This window comes from Thermobia domestica, chromosome 3, assembly GCF_964235325.1.
Source record: "Thermobia domestica chromosome 3, izTheDome1.hap1.1, whole genome shotgun sequence".
In the NCBI taxonomy this organism is placed as follows: Eukaryota; Metazoa; Arthropoda; class Insecta; order Zygentoma; family Lepismatidae; genus Thermobia; species Thermobia domestica.
In genome coordinates this window covers 54,213,994-54,239,947 of record NC_137456.1, presented here as the reverse complement: position 1 = coordinate 54,239,947, position 25,954 = coordinate 54,213,994, and the positions used below count along the sequence as shown (strand labels likewise).

Sequence of the window (25,954 nt, the reverse complement as noted above, 5' to 3'; positions counted from 1 at the left end):
AATTACACTTCAACTTTTCTTCATAAGTTTGTGAAAATATTTTTCAGCATCAAAAATAGGAAAAGACATCTATTTACACATATCCCTGAGCATTACCGACACCTATGCCCTTAAGTCAGTCACGTATGAGGGATGATATACCTCGGGGAGCACACTATCGGAGGAAAGAAGGAAGCGTCCTGGAACCTTATGTTAGGTACTATCCCGGCATTTACCTAGTTGTGAATAAGGAAAAACCTTACTCAAGATGGCTGGCGTGGGAAAGTTGTTACACCTTTTCGACCGAGCGTTCCCACTGGGAATCGAACCCGGAACTGCTTACACCAAAGGCGAGAGTATCAGTGACTACTCTACGTGGGGCCACAAAAAAGGAAAAGAAAAAAAAATTAGGTTAGCAGAAGGGACATTATATATGCATAGCAACCCCACCAACTCCCACAAGTACCATTGACTAATGAAGTATGTACATTTACTAATACTGTAAAATTTTTAGGTATGTATCTAGATCATAATTTTTGATGGCAAGAACACGTAGAGAAACTAAGCAGTAAATTACCCCAGGCTATGTATGTAATACGAATTCTAGTCCCAATTCTAAATCCGCAATCAATACTGAAATCCGCAATCAATTCTATCCCTGTACCACACCATTTCTATTCTCATATCAAATACGGAATTTCTTCTGGGAGTCTTCGCCGAAGCTTCAGAATATATGTAAACAACAAAAATGTGCCTTAAGAATCATTACTAAATCACCAAAAACGCAGAAACTATTTGAATAATTGAATATGATGACAGTTCCTTCTTCATACATATTTGAACTTCTCAAAATTACTTGGGATCATTTGGATAATATTAAGAGATGGTGATACTCACAACTACCTTACGCGTGGAAAAGACAACTTATCTACTGTGTATCATAGAACTTCTGCATACGGAAAATCACATATCTATATGGATGTAAGACTGCATAATAAACTACCTAGGTACATAAAAAATAGTCATGGAAAGATTTTCTTTGTGAACTCAGTTCGCAAAATGCTATTAAAAAGCACATTTTATACTGTAAATGAATATTTTAACAGCAAATTTTGAAACTTCTAAAAGTCATTAAATTCCGATTGTATATACTAGATAGTAAATACAAATATATAGTAATTAATTAGTAATTAAGTTCATATATATATTATTATTATATAGATTGTAGAATTGGTTTTGCCTACATCTATTTTCACAAGTTGTTGAAAACAAGAGCATTGAATTTGTTCTTAATATTGTACTGATGAGTTCTATACCATTTTGTACAAATGTACACGTAACATGGTCCAGAGAATGATTAATTAATCTAATCTAATCTAAAGAGTTTACAATAGGAATTCATACCTTAAGTTGGCATACGAAAAGGAGATAGTCCATGGTAGTGATAGAAACATATCGCCTCTTGGACACCCTACCGGTAAATATATTATACAGGTAATAAAAAAAAATCCACAACTCACTTGAATAGCACATGCAAACCTCCCCGAGCAGTCATACAAACAGCTGCTGTGGTAGGTAGTCGGTCGTAAATAATCTGAATATATGTCTAGGGTATGATATTCCACTACGCTAGGGGTAGATCTTGGCGTAGTTGGATGATGCGTTGCTTGAGCTTGACTAGTGGTCAGGAGTCGTTCCATCAGTCCCACACGCTCTTGATAGGACTTAGATCCAGAGACTTAGCAACTCAGGGTAAAAGGTGTATACCAAATAGAGCACAATATTCCTTATTGGTGTGTGACGCTCGTTATCTTGCTGGAAGATGGTACTGCAAAAAGTCCAGATAAGTTTGACGGTCAGTATTGACGATATCACAATGTACAATACATTAGTTAACACTTTCTTGAAGTATGACTATAACCAAGAGGAATGTGTATGTTATAACCCATACCTGAATTCTAAATATGAGTCTCGTATGGCGAATGTGATTCATATGCTGAGTTTTTCTGCTCACTCTATGTCACTCGCCGTAGACACGATTGTCGCTGTGTCCTATATAGAAACATTAAATATCAACATCTTTAATTAACCTTGCCACTGCAATATTTTCCGACACCATCCCTGAAGTTCTCATCTATAAGCAGGTGCCAAGGGTAATCGTGCATTCACATACAGAATCATGGTGACTGTGATTGGTACTGGTGGGTGCCGTCCTCTTAGGATAACCGGAACATTCCTGCCTTCCCAGAAGCTAGGGTGACACGTATGCACTGAGAATTCTCTACCTCCCTCGTGTACTTGAATTATAGGCCATTAATATGCCACAATTCACACCAGCATTAATTCTGCGGAACACACTACATGGGTTTTCGCTATCCACCACATAGATACGCTCGATATTACTTAACTAGACAATAGGTACAGTGTTCAGAGGTTGTGAACAGACTCTAATCTGTAAAAAAAAAATGATTTACATATTCAACCATTCGTCGTCATGTCTTAGTACAACTTTCGGAGGAAAGAAAAGGGATGACGGTTCCGTACCCTCGACGGGGTACTCATTCACTGAACGACTTGAGATCACATCCCGGTAGGATCCATATTTTAACTTAACGTTAGAGAAGATGGTTGCTGCTGACGGGAATTATTTCTGATGTTCCAGATACGGTTTACTTAATGTTACAGCCTCTTCGTTTGTGAGACGGAATTTTATACTCTGTGTTACAGGGACAAAGAAATTCGTGAAATATGTTACAGGGATAAAGAAGTTTTCATTAAACATTCTTTATTTAGCGACTCTTCATTTACTTAATACTATATTCAATATGATTCTTGTTTTTTCCTTGTATTATATATGATATGATATGTTAGTAACAAAAACTATATATTGTTGACTATTATAGAAGCCATACCTCAACCTGAAGAATTGGTTGCTAGATGTAACAATGCATGTGAAAGTACTTTGAATTGTGGACATCTGTGCAAGGGGTCTTGTCGAGACTGCTTCCAAGGACGAATTCATATGCCCTGTATGGAACAGTGCAATCGTATTTTATTATGTGGCCACAGGTAGGTTTATACTTCTTCTGAACATTAATTAGTAAAAATAATTAAACTTTACTTCATTAGTTATTTAAGCATGGGATTGCAGAAGTTTTTTTTCCCAAAAAATATTATTTATTTAAACCTTCACCTTCCTCTGGTGTTCACTGTTAGTACACGGTTTATTATAAAGCAGATGCTACAGCTTTTGCTCTCGTTATTGTCGGTAAACTACATTTTTTTTCGTTTTCATCTCCTCTCTTTGTGATATACTTCCCGTTAGCTAAGAGTGAAAGATTTCCTAACGCGTTACCGGATATGATAATTCATGCTCTTTTATCTTTATTATTTTTCTTTATTTAATTTTATTTAACTTCTGTCATCACCACAACAACACATTAACTAACACTCTATGGCCTATGGAACCCGAAGGTCCAATGCCGCATTCACAAAAGCTCTCCACTGACTTCTATCCTTATTCAATTGGAACAAGTTTCTACTTTGCTTTCCTATTTCTGCAATATCCATCTTAATATTGTCCTCCAATCTGCGCCTAGGTTTTCCTAATGGTCGTTTTCCGATTTTTCTTCCAGTTAAGAGCAGTGTTGGATAAGTTACTTGTAAAAATGTAACGCGTTACAAGTTACTTTACTTTCCCTTAAAATGTAACGCGTTACTTGCCCCAAAAAAGTAACTGTTACTTTACTTCGAAAGTAACGCGTTACTTTTAGGTCTGAAACTTTAAATATGTGAAAGAAAAAGTTATTACTTCAAGTTTCAGTACTACTATTACTACCGCTATTATTATTATTATTATTATTATTATTATTATTATTATTATTATTATCATCATCATCATCATCATCATCATTATTATTATTATTATTATTATTATTATTATTATTATTATTATTATTATTATTATTATTATTATTATTATTATTATTATTATTATTGCACGTTCTGAATCGCTTTATATAAATGCAAGGACAAATTTTTATTTGACAGCTTTATGAACATTTTCAAATTATGTAACATTGACTAAAATGTCATTCTGCGTTACTTGTACAGATGGGCACGAGCGAGTTTTCTATGAAACTTGAAACAGACATCTTTGAGCTCGACCCGAGAACTCGGCTAGAAAAATTTCATCCAACTCGACTCAAATGTGGGTTGACTTTCGAGTCGAGTCGAGCCAAATCCGGTGTGTAGTTTTGAGTACTACTACTACTTATGTTATTAATTAATTAATTATAATAACACTGTATAAACATGAAAGATAGGTGGTTTGTATTTGAATATTGAAAAACTAGTTGACTGCCAACCTCAGTAATCGTGAAGTCTAGGCGTCAAGGACATTGTTCTCGAGCTTCTGAATTTGGGTTGAGGATCTAGGTTAAGTATTCGGGCGCGAGCCAAACATTGTTAAAAGTTATAGGGCACTGGCCAAATATCTTCAAAACTGCTCGGCCAGGGTTAAGAATCGTCAACGACTCAAGCAGCTCGGCTCACAGCTCATTCACTATCGACCCGAACCGAAAGTGAACCGAGCCAACAGCTCACTCAACCGACTCTGCTAGAGCCCTCGGCTCAGTTGAACCGAACCGAGCAGATGGCTCATCCCAACCAAGGCAGCGCGAGCCGATGGTTCACCCCAAGCGAGCCGGCTCGAGCCATCGGCTCAGTTGTGCCGAGCCGAGCTGAGCATGTTATAAAATATCTCTTGTGGTCTCGCTATCGAGACGAGACTAGATGCAAGCAATGTCCCCTCTCGTAAGCAACACTAAAAGTATCCCATTTTACTGCTTAGCTTACATTTCTCATGGCTTTCGCTTTCCAAGGTAATCAGGCCATGATTTCAAAACGAGCGAGCCATTTATAAACTAACTAACTAACTCTATGACCTATGGAACCCGGAGGTTCAATGCCGCGTTCACAAAAGCTCTCCACTGACTTCTACCCTTAGCTAACTGCATCCAGTTTCTACATTGTATTCCAATCTCTGCGAGATCCATCTTAATATTGTCCTTCCATCTGCGCCTAGGTCCTCCTAATGGTCGTTTTTAGATTGGTCTTCTAGTCAAGACTTTGAAAGCGTTTCTACTTTCTTCCATTCTAGCTACATGACGCGCCTACCTAAGTCTCCTAGACTTGACGACCCTAACAATGTTGGGTAAACCGTATAAATTATGTAGTTCCTCGTTATGAAGTTTCCGCCATTCCTCGTTCCCGTTCCTCTTGGGTCCGAATATTCGTCACAGAATCTTGTTCTCAAATACTTTCAGTCTATGTTCTTCCTTCAGAGTAAGTGACCATGTTTCGCAGCCATACAAAACAACAGGCATGATTACCGTTTTGTATATTTTAAGCTTCAAATTCCTCGACAGAAGTCGCGACGACAAGAGATTTTGAATCGAATAATAACACGAATTCCCTGCTTTTAATCAACATTTAATTTCTTCGTGGATATGATTTTCCTCTGTTAATATTGATCCTAGATATTTGAAACTATCCACTTTATCAAAAGTATTTAATATTTTAACGCATCTATAATTTGCTGTATTACGGTTCCGACGCACTTCCATGTATTTAGTTTTCTCTGCATTTACTTCTAAACCCATGTCCCTGCAAGCGTTTAATAAGATCTCTGCATTTCTTTCTATTGTTCTCCTATCATCTCCTATTAAATTTACATAATCAGGATATGCCATAACCTGGTGAATACCGTCCAATTCTAGGCCCTGGTTGCTATCTTTGATTTTCCATATAGCGTATTCCAGAACAAAGTTAAATAATAATGGCGACAACGCATCTCCTTGTTTCAGGCCATTTTCTACGTGAAAGCTCGTGGACAAAAATTTTCCTACCCGGACTTTACTTTGGGATTCATTTAAACATATCTTAATTAATTTAATTAGCTTTCTCGGTATTCCAAGTTCTGTAAGAACGTTGTATAATGTTTCTCTCCTAACCGAGTCGTACGCCTTTCTAAAATCAATAAATAGTTGACGTACCGGGGTATTGTATTCCCACTTTTTTCGAGTATTTGGCGAATGGTAAATATTTGGTCGATAGTTGATCGATTAAGTCTAAATCCGCACTGATAATATCCAATAATTTCATCTGCGTATGGGGTCAATCTTGCTAATAGAATATTTGAAAGGATTTTATAGAATGTTGACAGAAGAGAAATGCCTCGATAATTATTACAGTCAGTTTTGTCGCCTTTCTTGTGAATTGGAACAATAATTGATTCTTTCCACTCTTGTGGCAATTCTTCCTTGATCCAGATAAAGAGGATGAGTTTGTGTATCTTGTTCCACAGTTTTTCGCCTCCAGCTAAAATTAACTCAGCCGGAATTTCATCTACACCCGGAGATTTGTGTTTGTTTAATTTCTTTATAGCGGTTTCTACTTCTATTCGGTTGGCTTCTGAAATATACGGTTCTGCGGTGTGTATCTCCTTTTCTCCACGCACACTAGTTTTTGGTTGCGTGTTAAGCAAGTCGTCAAAGAAATCTTTCCATCTATTTAATATGCTATCCGTGTCAGTGAGAACTGTACCGTCAGCTTTCTTTAATATATAAGCACGAGGTTGATAGCCTTTTTTAAAATTCGTTGATTCCCTTATACATGTCCCGGATGTTTTTATTTTTACTATTATCCTCAAGTTCCTTAATTTTAGCTTTCAGAAAATCGCGTTTCTTTGTTCTAAAAGTTTTGGAAGTTTCCCGCCTGATATCTGCGAAATTTTGTGTAGTTGTTTCATTCGGATTTTGTAGCCAGCATAATTTTGCCTGTTTTCTCTTCTCTGCTAGTTTTATGCATTCCTGGTCGAACCATGGTTTGTTCCTACGTATTTCCGCGTGTCCCAATTTTTCTTTTGCTGAAATTTTAATGCTATCCCTAATTTCAATCCAGGTATCCTCAACACTAGTGCACTCCGAATCTTCTAAAGCCGAGAATCTATTCGAAACTTCAATCTGGTATTTCTCTCTTACCTGGCTCTCTTCTAATTTCTTTAAATTGAATCTCTCCGTTTTCGAACAATGGATATTACCTTTATTCAACGATAACCTCTCTCGTATTATCACTGCTACCAGGTAGTGGTCAGTGTCACAATCAGCCCCTCTAAACGACCGGACATCAATTATGCTAGATTGCCTTCTTCTATCTACTAAAACGTGATCAATTTAATTATGTGTTTTCCCGTCTGGTGATGTCCAAGTGTATTTATGAACGTCCCGATGTGGGAATTTTGTACTCTTCACGATTAGGTTTTTGGATGTTGCAACGTTCACGAGTCTAACACCGTTGTCATTACTTTCCTTATGCAGACTTTCGTTCCCTATAATCGGTTTGAAAATATCCTCTCGTCCTACCTTCGCATTGAAATCCCCTAATAGAATTTTCATATGGTATCGCGGGAGTTGGTCAAATATCCGTCCCACTTCTTCGTAAAAACTATCTTTTATATCGTCATCCTTGTCTTCAGTTGGGGCGTGTACATTTAAAACAATAATATCACACCACCGCCCCTTAAGAGTAATAAAAGAAAGTCTGTCAGTAACAAATTCAACCCGTTTAATTGCTGGTAATATACGTTTATGAACGAAAGACCCTGTTCCTAACTGGTGATTTTTATTTCCTTCCCCGTAAAAGAACGTAAAATTTCCGGAATTCACAGATCCATTTCCATCCCACCTAACTTCCTGAACTCCTACTACGTCCATCCTGTGTTTCTCTAACTCACTCGTTACGGATTTTAACGCGCCTGCCCTATAAAGACTCCTAATATTCCATGTTCCAAATCTCATGTCCATTTTCTTTTGCTGAGGTCGTGCCAAGTTATCAGTCCTTGTCCGAGGCTTTTGTGAATATTTCTGAACAAGTGCTTTTTTTTTTTACAGGATGAGGTAAGCCCTACCCAAACCCCCAAGCTGGAGGACCACTCCTAGTCGTATGTCCGCGACTGCTTATTCAGTATATTCGCAGCTAACCTCTGTATCTAGAGGCCTTCTCCTCGATCCGCAACCTGAGGACGCGCCATGCCGTGGTGACAGGAACCCACGTTACACGGGCGAGCCATTTATATAATTTCAAAACGAGTGAGCCACTTATCAAACTCGACTCGACTCGAAACTCAACGCCAAAAACAGTGAATTCGGCTCGGAACTCGACTCGAGAATATTACCCTTGACTCGACTCAAAACTCGGCTTGATTCAAGTCGAGTTTAGCTTAACTCGTGTCCATCCCTATGCGTTAGAAAAAATGGTTGCCTATATTATTCTGCTAAACTAATTATATAATAATAACAATGTTATATAAAATTTAAAATACAGAATATAGAGAAACATTACACTACAATTAATAAAATTAGAACAGATGAACTGAGGGTGAATGAAAACTTGCCAGTAACTCTAAAATCGATACATGCTTTTAAAGTTAGTTGTTCCAAACTATAATCAACGGGACTTTAGGATACGCGAACTGATCTAAAAGAACTCTAATATTACATACCATCAACATTACATCAATAAAGTAGGCCTGCTCATCAGAACACAGTTTATCCATATTAACCCGTTGCTGTACATCGTTAATTACGGGACCCTAGTTGTTGATAAATATTTCCTGCTGGAGCATAACTTTACTTTTATATTCTGTACACCATCATCTTCAGCTTTTAAGCAAAAGTATTCTTTCAAACATTCGAACGATAAAATATTTTAGTTCTCCATCTTTATAGAAACAACACCAATCAAAGTACCGCCAAGTGAACTTTGTGGTGGACAAACACCGTGTGCGTGGGTTTTCTCGGGGTACTCCCGTTTCCTTCCACTTTCTTCATTCCACCATTTCATTCATCTCTCATGATCACCGTCTCCTTTAGCGTAACCGGCATAACTGTGAGACGTAAAACTCAAAAATTAGTAAAATAAGACTACCGGTACCCAATGGCGCCGATCATGGGGAGGCCGAGTCCCCCCCCTTAAAGCTCATGTGGGCCCCCTCATTGTATTTGTAAATTTACAATATTTGGCATAATTTGAATGCAATTTGTCTTAAAATCCTCATATATGCTTTCTGCATCTGAATGGGTCCCCCCAAATTTACAAAGAAATCGGCGCCCTTGCGGTACCATTGCACTCGTAGTTCACTCACTGAATGTATTGATTTGGAGATGTCAAAATCTACGACAAAATCTTCCAGGTGCTTGCAATCAGTACACGTGATTTCCCTGAGGCTGTCCTCATCTTGCAAAAACAGCAAGTGGCACTATGATCATATCTGTTCCTTTGTGTGTTGGTGACTGATTGTCGGTCACTGACATACGTAGTTAATTTTCCATTGTTCAATTCTGGGAAACTCACTTACAGGGAAGAAGCGTTTGTTTCCGGAAAAATATACATATATTGTAGTTACTCATCCGAAATGTAACGCGAAAAAAGTAACGCAAACTAGGTACGTTACTTGAAAATTTGTAATGCGTTACCGTTACAGTTACTTTGGAGAAAATGTAACGCGTTCCTAGGAAACGTTACTGAAAAAGTAACGCGTTACTTGCGTTACGTTACTTCCCAAGACTGGTTAAGAGTTTGAAAGCGTTCCTACTTTCTTTCATCTTGGCTACATGACCTGCCTACCTGAGCCTCCTAGATTTGATGACCCTAACATCGTAAACCGTATAAATTATGTAGTTTCTCTTTATGAAGTTCCCGCCATTTCCCATTGCCGTTCCTCTTGGATCCGAATATTCGTCTCAGAATCTTGTTCTCAAATACTTTGAGTCTACGTTCTTCCCTTAGAGTAAGCGACAATGTTTCACAACCATACAGAACAACAAGCATAACTATTGTTTTATATATTTTAAGCTTCAAATTCCTCAACAGAATTCGCGTTGACAAGAGATTTTGAGCAGAATAATAACACGAATTCCCTGCTTTTAGTCGCCATTTAATTTCTTTGTGAATATGGTTTTCTTCTGTTAATATTGATCCTAGACATTTGTCAGTGTCCACTTTATCAAAAGTATTATTTGATATTTTAACACATCCATAATTTGCTTTATTACGGTCCCGACGCATTTCCATGTATTTAGTTTTCTCTGCATTTGCTTCTAAACCCATGTCCCTGCAAACGTTTAATAAGACCTCTGCATTTCTTCCTATTGTTCTCTTATCATTCTCTATTAAATTTACATCATCAGTATACGCCATCCACAACAATAGATTTCATAAAAAAAAAGTAATACATTATTAAATAATGTTTAGTCTTTTGTGCTTAGTCTTTGTTCTATTTCTTTGGTTTTTACAGGTCTTTATCTTTCCTTGTATTTTTTTCTTTGTATCTTCTATGTATCATTTCTCTCATTTGGATGGGTTGCCTTCATTTCCATTTTATCATGTTTCTCACTGGGTTTCTCTCTTTTCTAAGTTTTTCAGGTTTCTTGTCGTACTTTATGTTTTGTATTCCCATTTTTGATTTGTTTCTTCTTTTTCCATATGTTTTCTCCGGTTATTTCTTTCTTTTACTTTCTCTTACTAATTTACACCATTCGGTTTCACTATACTTCTGCTTATTCACTATATTTTTTCAACTTAATTTTTCACTTCCCATATACATTTATTTACTGGACTTCATTTCACTTCGGTTTTTCAGCTGTTTTATTTTCATCAATTTAAGAGACACCGTAGTCTAGTGGTTAGAACGTTGAGCTCATGTTCGCGTGGTCCCAGGTTCGATTCCCGGCTGATGCATCTCAATTTTCGGCGTCCACCCAGTCATGAGGCAAACTGGGGATTCACGTAAAAAGACGTGACAGCCACTAAGTCCAGAAAGCTCCTGATGCGCCTGTTAGGGACAAAGCGTCGCAGCTGGACGTAGTTCAGCCGGTCGCTAGCAGATGGCGCTAGAGCAGGCTTAGGCCCACAAATGGGCCCTTACGCAAAGTGGTTTGGTTTGCGGTTTTTTTTGGGGGGGGTTATTTTCATCAATTTACTGGCACTATCTTTGCATTTACCACTTGTACAGTTTTACTAATGTTAAACACTATTGATTTACACCATACATCATGAAAACTAATTCAGTATAAAACTAATACTTATAAACGTGATTACATTCTCTTAATAATCGACAAAACTATTTATTGTTGCTTCCAGAATTATTATATTTTAGTTATTCATAGTAGGCAATTTAATTATTCTAATTGTTTGTTCTTTTGCGCTATGCCCTACTGATTACATGTTTTTATTATAGTCTTTCAAATGTTGATCGTCCTAGAAAGATCTGGTTATGTTCTTTTCCCTTAGTTTGTTTTTCCTAATTTAATTTATTCAGAATCAATAAAGTTGACACATCTCCATTGGGTGTATTCTGGATTTTGTATATTCCCACAATCATATATGTCCTTGTTCTCTATGTTTTGTCTTCTAAAGTGGTTTACTGGGACTATATCGTGATAAGAATTCCATTGTTTCTGTTTCCATATGACAGACAATTTTACTTCTGAATTCTAATCTTAGTGTGCGTGTTTTTAGCTTTTTTTTTTTTTTTTTAATCCCCTTTTCACTGTTTATCCACTCTTCATTTCATTTGTCGTCTATTGGATTGTTTAAAATTTCTATTATTTTGATTGATTCTTTGTATTTTACTCAAGAATTTATTGTATTTTTAAATCCTAGTAAGTGTACTTGTTCTTCGAATGTTAATATTTTTAACTTTGTACTGGGATTGTACGTACTATTTTATTCGTTCTTATTAATATTCCTCTTGTGCTGTGCTATTTATTTCATTTATTTATTTTGTAAACAACCTATTTTCTTATATTCCTGAGAAGTAGTATAGTGTTTATTACAGTAAAGAAAAAAAGTGTCACGTGGTAGTCCGGGGTTCGATTCACCGTGGAGAGCCATGTGTTGCACTGACAATGTGTTAGGTAATCTTTTGAAGGTTTTTTTTTTTTTTTGTTTTGTTTTGTTTGAAATAACTGTTCTATACATTAAGTTTCACTTGCTAGTTATCTTATTAATATATAGAGCATATGCAACTGAAAAAATTGCAGGAAATAGGAAACATAAAGGCTAATTAATATTTGAATAAATAAAATATAAAATTACCAAAGTTCAAAATAATAAAAATTTTATTGATTGGTAATTATAACCAGAAAGAAATCAGTAGCTGACAACACATGATGAAGGTATCAGAAAGCCTAATGCAAACACGACATAGAGAGGTATCTCGCATCTCCTGTTGAGTTAATTGATAAACATTTATTCATGTCCTAGACAATGAACTACTGATGGTAGAATTTTACCTTTCGTCAAATTTTGATGGAGAATCCAGATTCACCCTTGGAGAACAAATAATGAATGCCCATACTGTAGATATATTCTGCTGAGAACTCTATATAATTGAATCCGCCATGAACAAGTTCTATCTCCAAAGCAATAGTCTATATGTAGTACATGGTTCAGAAGCAACTTTCCTGAACCATGTATATGTATATATATATATATTGTAGCGGTGCCTGGTTGAATTCCCCAAGAGGGAATAACATTTTATAGCGATTTGTGGTTTATTTTTTGTTGGGCATTTTTTGTTATTTTTAGTATTATTATACAGGCTGGCGGTGAGTGATTGTATAGTGTTTTCGTACTGGTTTTTATTTTGGCTTTAGTGGTTAGGAAAAGTAACGTTTTATTAGCCAACAAAAGGACATAATAGCATCTTGCACTATTGTTTGCTTTGCACGTCCCCCAGCTTTACTCCGCCCGAGTCCATTATGCAATAATACCGTTTTTATTGCATACTGGTCCCGCGCCAAAAGGCACGCACGAAGTTTACCTGCCCCAACCACCATTTCCAACCTGTTTGACCCAGAGTACGGGAAGCAATACGTGTTTGTGTTACCTCGTGTAACGGCACGATATTAAGTTGTATTAATGATTTTGACACTACACATTACATTATACGTATATATGGACCTTTTAGTTACATACTCGTTTAAAGTATTTTGTTTTTATGCATACGGAAGATCACAAAAACACAAAGATATTATGCATAACTGGGAATTTATATACATATTAACTAAATATCACTACACACTTATGACAATTATTTTTATACTAATCGTATGAATTTACGTTTATTTGAGGCCCATCTGACGCTCGCGCGGTCGTCACGTTTGCGTATTGTTCGTGTAGGGAAAAACCTTTTTATCCTTAGCACTTATTTGATTTAGTTTTTCATGTTTATCCAATTTTCTTAGGTAAGAAGTCACAACACTTTAGGCGAGCACCATTATATTTAATGAGTTTTTAATTTTTTACTTTACCGCTTTCAACTTACTTAAATTGAATGTTTAGGAATCTTATTCTTTGAGGTACCAACAATTTTGATGCTACGAACTATTTTTTTATTGTTGTTTATAACAAAATATATTTACTGTTGCCAATCACTTTTCACCGAAGTGCTCCCAACTACCAACGCAACGCAATAAATAACATAATAATTAAAAATAACCATAAAGCACTGAGGTTAAAAAAGCATTTAGAAATTACTTTTTAAATTACATTTTATAACCATATTTAAAAAAGTAAAAAAAAATTGCGTTACAAAAGCACACACACACATATACACTTTAATATGTTTGCAAAAAAAAAAAAAAAAAAAAACCTCAAAGCTGGCTTTATACAAAATTTACTTGAAAAGTTAAAAAAAAACTTTAACTAATATTAAATAAGTTATCTTTTAATGTTATATATGGGTGTGCTAAATCCGTAATGTCGGCAAGAAACGGGGAGTTGGCATTACGCAGGAAATGAACCTATACTTTTATGACAAAAAACACAATAACTTAATCGTACACAAAAGCTAATTCCCTAACTCATGTTGTAGCCAGATTAAATTAAATTATTATTGTTGTTGTGAACAGAACACTACTTTTCTTAAAGCATATTAGTGGAAAACAAGAGGATGTACCAAAAGAAAGATCATCCAGGCCAATGCTATGAAATAAGTAACAGATGTGTTAGTTATTAACTCATTACCCCAGAATTTGAAACAACTCAAAGACAAAAAATGGAGTACTGCTAAAGTCCCTTGCTTTCGCTAATTATCAAATTTCCGAAAAGTAAGCTGAAATCTTGCCTTTCGACAGCCCATTGAGACGCTTTATTTTCATATGCTGTAAAATGTTGAAGTGCACATGGTCTCTTTGTCGTCAATTTTACGGCCAACTCTCCAGTGATATGGCATTTAGTCCATAGTGGATTTATATATATTATTAAGAACCAAATAAGAATATGAAAGAAAACTGCTGGGTTTCCGAGGGGATTTTTCTCACTATATGAGATCAAAACAGAACCCTTTTGTCTTGAAGAAAAGCTATATTATGATTTTTTCTTCTAAAAGTCTCATTTCGGTAATAAATTATGGTCATAGATGCATCGCATTTTGCGATTTAGTTTTTCGTTTACATTGCAATTCTTTGATTTCGTGTGGCAAACTGTGATGGAATCCACTTTTAAACACGCTTATATATATAATCGTCAAACAACTGACGTTAAAAGTAGGAGCATTAGATTTTAACTTTATCCTAGGACCTCTCAATAGAGAGGTAATCGAATTTTAATATCAAAAGGTTGAAGAGCATTGCTCGAGAATAGTTTTTAGTGTGTGTGTGTCTTCCTTAAATTGATTTCTTAAAAGAAATAAAACTTTAAATATACATTATTTGTGCATCAAATACACGTTAAGAAGAATTAGAATCTACTAAAATATGCATGTTTAGAAAATGTCATTTTTATCCGTTGTTTCTTGTTATGTATTTCAGATGCACTTTTATGTGCGCATATAACTGTCCTCCTTGCATACAGAAATGCAAATACAGATGTCAGCATGCAGCATGTTCCGAACCTTGTGGTGATTTGTGTAAACCATGCAAGGTATGTCACAACGATTATACTGTTTCTCTTATATTATAAATTTATCGCTAAATCTGTTTTGACAACTTGAAAATTTAATAATTGTCTTAACATGTTGAAATAAATTACGTATATAGAGTTTTAATTGTAGTGGTCTAACACAAATGTGCAAGAAAAGAATGTTGTAAAGTATATTGACAGGTTCTACAACAAAATACAGATTTCAAATAAATAAAATAAAAAAACGTAAACGTCACATCTTCAAAATTAGTAGAAGTTATAAACTGGTAACCAGCATTATATAAGGGACTCGGGCGAACATAATGGTATCTCACATTTTCTAACTTCCAAATAAAGAAGGTTGACCATTCTTATTGGGAAGATAAACGATACAAAGTGCCACATACTCTGGCTGGCTAACTGGCTGAGTAGTTTGTACAGAAATAATCTTAGTTGTCTAAAATAAATACTGTGCTACTCGCTTAAGGGGAATATAGTCTTAGTTTAGCTGTAAGTTACTTTGGATTTTTTTAAAAAGTTACTCCATTTGATATAAATGTATAAAGAAAGGTATTTAGAGGTATGAGGTATAGGGAGTGTTACTTCGTTTTGAACGCTAAGAAGTATCTATATTGAGTAGGTTAAGAGAGCTGACGTATGTTGTACTTTTAATATTATCACTAATCCACATACCTGTTGATGGCGTTTCCCCTTCCTTGTACTACCGATTCCATAATCGCATCATTCTATCCAACTTGAACACTAATTTCGCAGATATTCCAGTCTTGTTATGTTACAATTCTCCCACGATGAAGAGCATAAACCTGCTGGTATGACTCCGGATTTGCCAAAGAAGTGTATTTCAACCATGAACACTCTTAACTCGAGCAAATAATTTCCACTACGTAACTGTGGTTCTCTGTCTTCTCACTTACTCTTGGCCGGAGGCGACCAGTTAGCCCACTTAAAATTCATAATGCGAACCGGGGTTGTGTAATGAATCATATCTTTCTTCTATCATGCTCTACACATTCTGCAAATATCAAATCGATCGAAAATTGTTTTTCCTGGTGTTGCAATTTTAATAGGGAACATGTCTTGTGTATAAGGCTGTCTTTATGGTTTCAAGCAATTATATCGTTATAGTTTATCTATATTTTTCATATATATTGTGAATGTTCCATATTATATTACTCTTAAGATTCTTCTTTTGTATCATATGTACAATTAATTTTTATTTTATTTTTTTTTAAATTTTATTTTCATCTAATAGGAATCATGTACGTGGAAATGTTCCCACTTCTCATGTTCGAAATTATGCTTTCAACCATGTGATCGTCCTGCTTGTGATGAGCCATGCCAAAACGTTTTAAAATGTGGTCATAGTTGTATTGGTTTGTGCGGCGAGCTCTGTCCACCTTTGTGCAGATTTTGCGACGTTGAACAGTTGAAAAAGGATACTATAGGATATAAAGAAGATCCCAATGCAAGGTAGGGAAATATATTTCTTCGTCGTTGTGTATTTCATTTTTATCAAATATGCTTTCATCTCTTGCTAATAATTAAATTAAAAAAAGAGAAGATATATAAAGAATAGTATAAGTAACACCTGCAGATTGTGACAAAGTATGGAGAGATGTATACTAGAATAGTCCGCAGAGAGAGGAAAAGGGTTATAGTAATGAAAAATGTGACCGGATTGACATATTGTCATAAAAGCAGTGGTGCTATTCAGCCGGTTCGCACCGATTCTCTAGAACCGGTTGTTAAAATATTTTGAGTTCGCAGAATTGTTTGTTATACACAGACATAACAGTAAATTTTAATTAGTTATGCATAGGAACAAAATTTTAGTTTAACTAAATTTATTTTTAGAAATTCCTACAGATAAATATTCAAATCATGATTGCTCAAATCAAGTTATAAGCGTTTAATCTGAAGTGCTCAGATATCAAGAATAAGAACTGGGATCACATGAGTGTAGTGGTGAGGGTTATTTATATTTGAGATGCATGCATACCTGTATCAGCAATTGTCAATCCATTGCTGAATTAAGGTCTTTCCAATACTTTTTGACAAACATCTATCTTGCATAATTTTTTTCCAAGATATTCGCAGCGCTACCTAATTTCGTCATATCACCTTGTATTAGGATGCTGCGTAGATCGCTACTTGTCACTTGTATTATCCAGTAAAAAGTTTGTATGGTTTGTTGGTCTATCTTGTATGGTTTGTTTCATAAAAGAGGTATATCTACCCACCTATTTTCTCTGTTTCTCTTCATATATATATATATATATATATATATATATATATATATATATATATATATATATCTGTTTTTAGAATTATCATATATACACACACACACACAGAACCAGTTGTTAAAGAATTAGAATATCACCACTGCATAAAAGTAAAGGTCTTTTACGTACCAATGGTCAAGATTAAATTATAATCTATAGATTATAGTAATTCTTATCAGGATGTCAAGAGACGAGACGAACTATGATAGTTCTAGAAAACAGAGAGTACGTATGATAGTTCTAGAAAACAGACATAAGTATGATATTTCTAGAAAACAGAGACATACGTATGATAGTTCTAGCAAACAGAGACGTACGTATGATAGTTCTAGAAAACAGAGACGTACGTATGATAGTTCTAGAAAGCAGAGACATAAGTATGATAGTTCTGGAAAACAGACGTTCGTATGATAGTTCTAAAAAACAGAGACGTAAGTATGATAGTTCTAGAGAACAGATATATAAGTATGATAATTCTAGAAAACAGACGTTCGTATGATAGTTCTAGAAAACAGAGACGTATGTATGATAGTTCTAGAAAACAGAGACTTGCGTATTATAGTTTTAGAAAACAGACGTGCGTATGATAGTTTATGATAGTTCTAGAAAACATAGACGTACGTATGATAGTTTTAGAAAAGAATCTCATACAAGCTGATCTGTATAAATACGTGTTACAACATAGTTTTATTTCATGATAAGGTAAATGAGCCAGCAGTCAATTATATTAGGGTGAATTTTATTTTGTGATTTTAATGATTATCAGTTTCTAATTAGAAAGTTTTCACAGTATAATTAAAAAGAATGAAGATTCGAGGACATGTATGTAACACATTTAGCTTGGAATTAGCTCAATCGTGAATGCTTCTTAATCATCACTGAAAAAAATTCAGTTGCTTTTCACCTGATTGCCAGAAGTCAGTTTGCACTTGTTCCAGTACTCCGTCCTATTAATATGACACATTTCAAATCAAATGATAAATGTAAATAAAAATAGTAATTAACATTTATGTGTAATAAGAATGAAGAAAAAAATAAAATATGAAAATTAAAAGTTTAAAATAAGAAAAATATGAAATTTCATATAATTTTTGAAGATGAAGTATATATATGTATAAATCACCTTACATTTATATATCGCATATTAATTTACATGTTTAAAACATTACATGTAGGTTTACGCAGTTTATTTCAGTAATAAAAGCTTTGGAAAAGTAGTTTCCAAAGGTCAAAGAAATGAAATCCCCAATACCTAGTTGATCAAAAACTACAATGGCAAAGGTGCGTGGTCCTCGTGTTAAACCACACGTTTTTGCTATTGGTCAGTCAACAATTAGACTCTGTGGCGCAAGAAGTCCAAGAATACATGTTGCGCCGCCGGAAATCAGTGAACGTCTTTCCTCCCAAGAAGTGCTCGAAGTGTCGGAAGAAATGGTAGTCAATGGAAAAGACGACACGAGAATATGATGGATGAAGAATGGTTTCATACTGTAATTCATGGAGTTTGCAACGTTCATTGAGGACATTTCCGCGTGTATTGTCATGCAACATGATACCATGATTTGGAATATTTCTAGATGCTTGCAGGTAATGTTGGTGTGTATTTTATGTTGTTCAGCACTGTAATGATCCGCAGCAGGGCCGGTTTAAGGGGGTCTCAGGCAGGGGCGGATCCAGGACGGACTTCTGGGGAGCGGTGGGTTGTAATACTGCTACTTAGAGCTACTTTTAAGAGCTCCAAACTCCGTTTTATTTATATATAAAATAAGAAAGTTTCCTCTTCTTGGGGGCGATCGCCCACCTGGATCCGCCACTGGTTTCAGGGGGGTTATAGCCTCGGCTTGCAGGTAGACAGTGGCCTCTACTCTGATCAAAATCTCTACTGGCTATCTAGAAAGAATCATGAAGATACAATCATCATCATACAATAAAATATGACCAAAATATTAAACATATTCCGTTAACTTCCCTACTGTACTTTCACAGAAATGTATTAAGTGAGATCAGCAGGGACCACATATTTATTCTAGCCCCGAACCTCTAGATGGGTTAATCCAGCCCTGATCCACAGTGATGTTCTTGGTTTGACGGAGAAAGATATGTTGAATCAACTCGAACATAAATCACTCTATGATCAACATCATCTAGACATTTTGGAAACTGTTCTGGACTTCGATCAACCACTGTTCTGAACATTTACGATAGTCGTAGCAGACCCATTAAAAAAAATTGAAAATGGATGTGCGAAAAAGTTTAATTCGGAGCACTGTTTTACAAGTTTGAACTGTATAGAATTGCCAAACGTCCGTATTTTGTATGGACATTTGTTTTTTAAGACTTCTGTTCGTGTCCTATTATACTCTTAAAAAATTACAAAATGTCCGTACTGTTGATTTGAGCTCGAAGAATAGATTAAAGTTACTATTTCCTCATTGTTGCAGAGGGGCCGCCGTGATTCAGTGGTAGCGTTCACCTCTGGTGCATGGGGTCCCGGGATTCAAACCCTGCTCCCGCCAAGTGAACTTTGTGGTGGACAAACACCGTGTGTGGGTTTCCTCGGGGTTCTCCCGTTTCCTCCCACTTTCGTCATTCCACCATTTCATTCATTGCTCATCATCACCGTCTCCTTTAGCCTGACCGGCATAATCGTGGACGTAAAACTCAAAAATTTCATTTCATTTTTCTTATTGCTGCACCAACTACACACTCACCAAAGAAAAAAGCTGGAGTTTTCTACTCTTTAATTTTAAAGATATGTGAAAGACCTCGAAACAGACTGGGTTTTGTAACAAAACTGCAGTGGCCTGTGGAGCGAATTTACGAACGGTGCAGAGAATTTGTGAGGGTCGAGAAAAAGTCTCTTAGTGAAACTGGAAATAACGTTGTTTCGATCCCGAGTCAAGAACTCTTACCGTAAAAATCGAATCGCAGATATAGAATTAAGACTCCTTAGGTCCCATGAACGTTCCACTGCGTAACATTTGAAACCATAACATGTAAAGAACCAAATATTATTCAAGTTTAAATGAAAGAAAGAAAGAAAGAAAAAAATCAATGTCATCTGTTTAAATAACATAAAGAGATTAGTCAATTGCCATAACAATTTTCAATAAAATCAAAAGTGTGTGTATTTTTTGCACCTAGAAATCTGGCAACCCTAGAATTAGGGCATAACACGCGGAAGCAACCCGAAACATTTGCTGTGGAAAAGGTAAAGAGGTAGTTAATCACAACACAGCAACCAGATGATTCACGAAGTTTCGCTTGGATTGTAAGAACCTCACCAATCAGCAAGATCAGATGGGCCGGAAATCGTAATCAAACGGACTGAAATTATCATTTATTTATTTTTTATTTTTTTATTTATTTATTATTTTTTGCCAGGGCCCCGTATATACTGCGTATTTTTTATCAGGCGAGCTCGTATCTTATAGTTCATTGTGGACCATTGTCTTCGGAATTTCTATAAGAGCATCCTGAACTGCCTAGTTGTATTTCACGAATAGAGTCCAGTTGAAGCGCAGAGTGAGCGGATGTCTGCAAGCTGAATTTCTTGAGGAAATTAATAACGTGCCACGAAAAGTTGATATGTTTCCGAAACCTTAACATGTGTCAGCACTGGTTAAAGAAAGGCAGAGTCCGGAATTTCTTGCCAAATATGGGCGTTTCGAACTCAAGGTGTTTTGAATATGGTGGAAAGGTTGAATCGAAGAAATAGTCGAAAGGTGGCTTCAGATGATGCGACACAATAGCTTCTCCTTTAAGTGCTAGGAAACTTTCATTGTAACTAACGCATAAAGCAAACATATGATCGAAATATTCGAAGATTTTTGACTCACATTTGTATTAAATGAAGATCTACGGTATACGAGTTAAGCATGTAATACTATCTTTTTTTCTAGGTATATCTATTTGGGTAGCTGCAAACACATTGTCGAATTAAACGCAATGGATAGCTTAATGAGTGCCTCTGGTTCCAAAATATCTATTGTGAAATGTACTATGTGTAGCATTGCTATTGTCTGTGGAGGACGTTATGGAAACAAGATAAAAACTATTTACTATGAGCTCTCCTGTGCAAGAAAAGAACTGTATTCAGGTCATGTGAAGCTCAAAGAAAATAATCAAGAATTATATAAGGCATTGAACTTTTACTCATTTAGTGCACAAGGTAAGCTGTTTTTTCATAAACGTAAAATTAGGGAAAAAAGGTGTTTTCATTCAACAACTGGTTGCATAAGCAATGCAAAATTTTAAAAAAATGAAATTGTTCCAGTTAACTAATAGTAAATCAGATTTTTCTTTCATTGCTTTTACAACAGTTCCAGCTATATAGTTTTGTCTCTCTTTGTCCGAAAAGATCACGGATTGGAAAGGAGAAAATAACATATCAGAGTATGAAACATTTGCGCGTCTTGTGCAACGCCTAGGCGTCTATAGCATTTGGTATTGGAGCGAATATTATCAGCTGTCTTTTATCTTAACTGTTGAGGAAGATGGAGATTGTAACTCATCCTGGGGAACACCCTTACGTATAGAACATGTAGGATGAAACGTTTCAAACTTCAGTACCAGTGCAATTTGTGCTTTATACTTTCAACGAACTTTAAAAAGTTCGTTACTGAATTCTGTCTGTCTCTTTCTCTGTTATTTGAGATTTTTCTTTTTCAATTTTGAGCCCTCCGTTCGATAGAACATGAAAAACTAGGTGAAAAATTGATGGAATTTTTCGCGTCACTCTTATCGTTCCCGAGATATTAGCCAAAAACTGTCCGATTTCGGGAGATTTGAGAAGCCATATCTTGGGAGCCATAAGTCATATAGAGATAATATTTTGCGAATTTTTCAGCCCTCAATTTTGAGCATGTGTCTTCGTAAAACAACATATTGTAGAACGCTTTAACAGAATTCTTAAACAAAACATGTGGAAAAATTAGTACTCAAGGAAATTATAAATGGATAGATATATTTTAAGAATTGTTTATTATTTAAGTACATAGAACAATTGGTATAAAGCCTGTGAAAGTTAATAAGAATTTCTTTTTTTAAAGTTTGTTCTAGTTATTTCTGAACACTGACATTTTAGAATTTTCTTTGTATTAATTTGACTTAGTTGCAAATTGTCAAAAATCTCATATAATAATAGGAAACAAAATGATTTAGTGATAGAATCTTCATCTCTAGTACAAAGAATTGCAGTGCAAGTTCGGTTCCAGATCATGCTAGATTGGGGTATCCATGGAGTTTTTTGTAGTTCTCCTATTTGCTTGCTTTCTTGACTAACATCTTCTTGCCAACATTCTTTTATTGTCCTTTATTTTCATTAATTACAGCATATTGTCGGGATAATGCGTACACATATATGTATTCATGCTTTCTATATCATTAAACCATGAATGTTTAATTCATCATGAGACACGAAAATTATGAAAATAAATATAGTAAAGTATTCTATTTTAATAATTCTCAATGTGGAAACTTTTATGTGGGTAGAACGTTTCACCTATTCAATGCAGACGTCAGTGATAGTAACAAAAAAATATATTTTTAAAGTTAAAATAATACACAAAGCTGAATTATTTGGGAATAATGAAATATGTGAGTCAGCATTCTTCATTATTATAATGTGACATTCATTTGTTTCAAAAAATTTCTTCTTCTTTTACGGAATAAACAATTTGTTACTTGGAAGCGGTCATCTTGGTATCTGCATACGACTTGAATTAAATTTTTATCTAAGTTGCCAAGCTCTATATTTAAGAGTGGTTTTGGGATTTTAGGAAGAAAGTTTCTAATGTCTTTCTGTGAGGAATTCTTTTCATAACTCATCCCTCAATAAGTTCGTAGAATGATATATAGATGTCACCACTGTTTACAAATTCATATGATGTTTAGGAAATACTGAACATCAAATGATACGTATTACAATTTTACAACAATTTGACGTTTAGTTCACAAGTTACGGTAGTTTTAGTGACGCAACTTGTGTAATTTTCAAAACAATGGAAAAATCTGAGTTTCGTGTGTTGATTAAGTATTGCTTTTTAATAGAGAAAAATACAGTTCAAGTAAGGTAATGGCGAGATAAGTGTTATTCGGACTCTGCTCCATCGAGACAAGTGGTAGAGAAGTAGTTTGCTGAAATTTAACGCTGCTGTGCAAACACCGATGATGCTGACACATTCTGGTCGCCCAAATTCGGCAGTTGTTCCAGAAAACATAGAAAAAAACACAAAATAGTTTTGGCAGATAGCAAAGTGAAGTTCCGTGAGATAGTTGACACCTTAAAGATATCAGAAGGCAGTGTGCGGCACCATTTTGCATGAACATTTGTCCATGAGAAAGCTCTGTTTGAAGTTGGTACCGTGTTTGCCCACAGTTGACAAAAGAAAAAACGCGTCCACGATTCAGAACACCATTTGGAGCTGCGTCAGAGCAATAAAAACGATTTCTTCATGCGGTATGTGACAATAGATGAAACATGGATCCATCACTACATTGCAGAGTCAACTCGACAGTCAGCTGAGTGGACAGCAACCGGCAAAAACCCAAAGTTGGTAAGGTTTTGGTCTCCGTATTTTGGGATGCGCATGGTATTTTATTCGTCTATTATCTTGAGAAAGTAAGAACAATCAATAGCGAATCTTATATGGCGTTATTGTTAAGTTTGAAAGTAAAAATTGTTTTAAAAAAATGACCCCAAATAAAGAAGAAAAAGTGCTCTTTCACCAAGGCAATGCACCGTATTACAAGTTGATTGTAACAATTGCAAAATTGCATGAATTTGCACTTTGAATTGCTTCGCCATCCACCGTACTCTACGGATTTGGCTCCAAGCAACTACTACTTGTTTTCAGACCTAAAAAGAATGCTCCAGGGAAAGAGATGTGGCTCCAATGAAGAAGTAACGGCCAAAACTGAAGCCTATTTTGAGGGCAAAGATAAATCGTTCTATAAAAAATGCATCAAAATGCTAGAGATGCTTTGGAAAGAATATATCACTCTTGAAGGAGACTATGTTGCTGAATAAAGTCGAATTTTACGTAAAAGTTGTTGTTTTATTAGTCGTCCTACGACCTTATTGAATGATGTTAACATTAGATTTGGTTGGTTGGTTGGAGTTTTGATTCCTTTAAAGCACCGAAGCTATATGAAACATGAACTTAACAGTTTTAAGGCGGAATCCGAACCACCATAATGCGTTCAAATTTCAAGGCACTTTGGAAATGTACCTGTATCTGAATTGATTTTCCTGTTAGCAATAAGTTTTTTTTAGAAACTATAAGATTTTACAGCGTTAAATTTATTTTTGTTTTTTTATTTTTTTTAATTGTTTTACTTTTCTCCAATAGGATGTGAAAATTTTACTAGAATGAAACAAGAAATGTTAAAATATCTTCAAGATTTAGTGGAACCAGAGAAATCAAAACGAGAACCAGAGAAATCGAAGCGCCTTAGTCATATTGATCCAGATACTTTGCAAATAAAAGCCGAGATAGTGTATTCCATAAATTGTCTGATTCATCAAACGAGAATGAGAATTTCGAACGAAATGCTGCAGAGATTATATAAGCATATTAATGAGTTTATCAACGTTGTAGATCATAGAGAAATAATAAGCAATCAACAAGTGAAGGAAATAAATGATGAACTCACAAGACTTAAGAGAATGGGGCAGTTTTTTCTTTTGAGTACTGTTCTTGATGATAATAAAATCTATTATGATAAGGTCGTACAATTGCGGGAAGAGTGTAAAAGAAAAATTTTCAATGTAGATAAATTCATTGATGATGGAGAAATTCAACAAATGTTCGTGTTACTATGTGAAAAACTGACGATAAATTACAGATCTTTAGAAATTAATCAAAATGAAGTTCGCAAAGCTTTGGATTTCAGCGAGGGATTTTGGCTACGATGTCCCGCTGGTCATGTATTTCCCTTGCAAATGTGTGATTCCCAGGATGAATGTTATTGCCAGGAGTGCAACGCACGAGTTCAACTGTAACATTGTATCGTGGGGATGGAAGTTAGTAAACTGGTAAGAAAGTATGTTATCTTTGTTACATATTATTAAATGTTCTACTCACAAAATCAAGTTGTTAATATAATACTATTCTCTTTTGACAAAAAGAGTCATAGGCAGTGGTGTTATTGAAGTCGATTCTATGATTAATATAGTAAGTTTATTTAGTATTAATACTATTAGTGCATGATTATACCACTGTGTGTTTGTACAGGGTGGTCCGGAAGTGGGCGTACCCCCTCTTTAGTTTCAACAGTATACTATTAGTTACGGTAGAATGTCTGTACACAGTTACCTTGAAGTCTTAAAAACATCGGTATGATCCCCATCCATGTTGTAACACAGCTGAATTCTGCGCCTCGGGGAAGGTCTTTGACACTGCCCGTAGCAAATGCACATTTTCCCCACCCAAACGCTGTTGCTTTTCTTGGTGGATTAATACCAAAGCGGTCTGTAAATTTCTCTTTAACACTTTCCATGGTGTCGCCTGTGTAACGCCTTTCGTGAAGCCAAACCGCAACAACTACGGGTAATGCTGTATGGACTTCGATCACACATTGTTGATTACTCCAACTTTACTGCAAATAACTTACTAAGTAGAAAACAAATTAACATGGATAGCAATGTTGCCAGACAATGCCAAGCAATGTTACCAAACAAATCTGGGTAAAACCTAAAA

At 35.4% G+C, this 25,954-nt stretch overlaps 1 protein-coding gene across 2 annotated transcripts in view; it reads left to right on the top strand.

Moving 5' to 3' along the window:
- The window catches only part of LOC145680389 (NFX1-type zinc finger-containing protein 1-like), an 84,117-nt gene that overhangs the window by 47,907 nt on the left and 10,256 nt on the right, over positions 1 to 25,954 (top strand). The window contains exons 7-11 of one of the 2 annotated variants that reach the window (XM_081750829.1): positions 2,883 to 3,048; positions 14,856 to 14,967; positions 16,220 to 16,437; positions 21,155 to 21,423; positions 24,605 to 25,298. In XM_081750829.1, the coding sequence (XP_081606955.1) occupies positions 2,883 to 3,048; positions 14,856 to 14,967; positions 16,220 to 16,437; positions 21,155 to 21,423; positions 24,605 to 25,257 (1,418 nt within the window). In that variant the 3' untranslated portion in view covers positions 25,258 to 25,298. The remainder of the gene's footprint in view (positions 1 to 2,882; positions 3,049 to 14,855; positions 14,968 to 16,219; positions 16,438 to 21,154; positions 21,424 to 24,604; positions 25,299 to 25,954) is intronic. The other variant, XM_081750828.1, reaches the window with a different exon arrangement.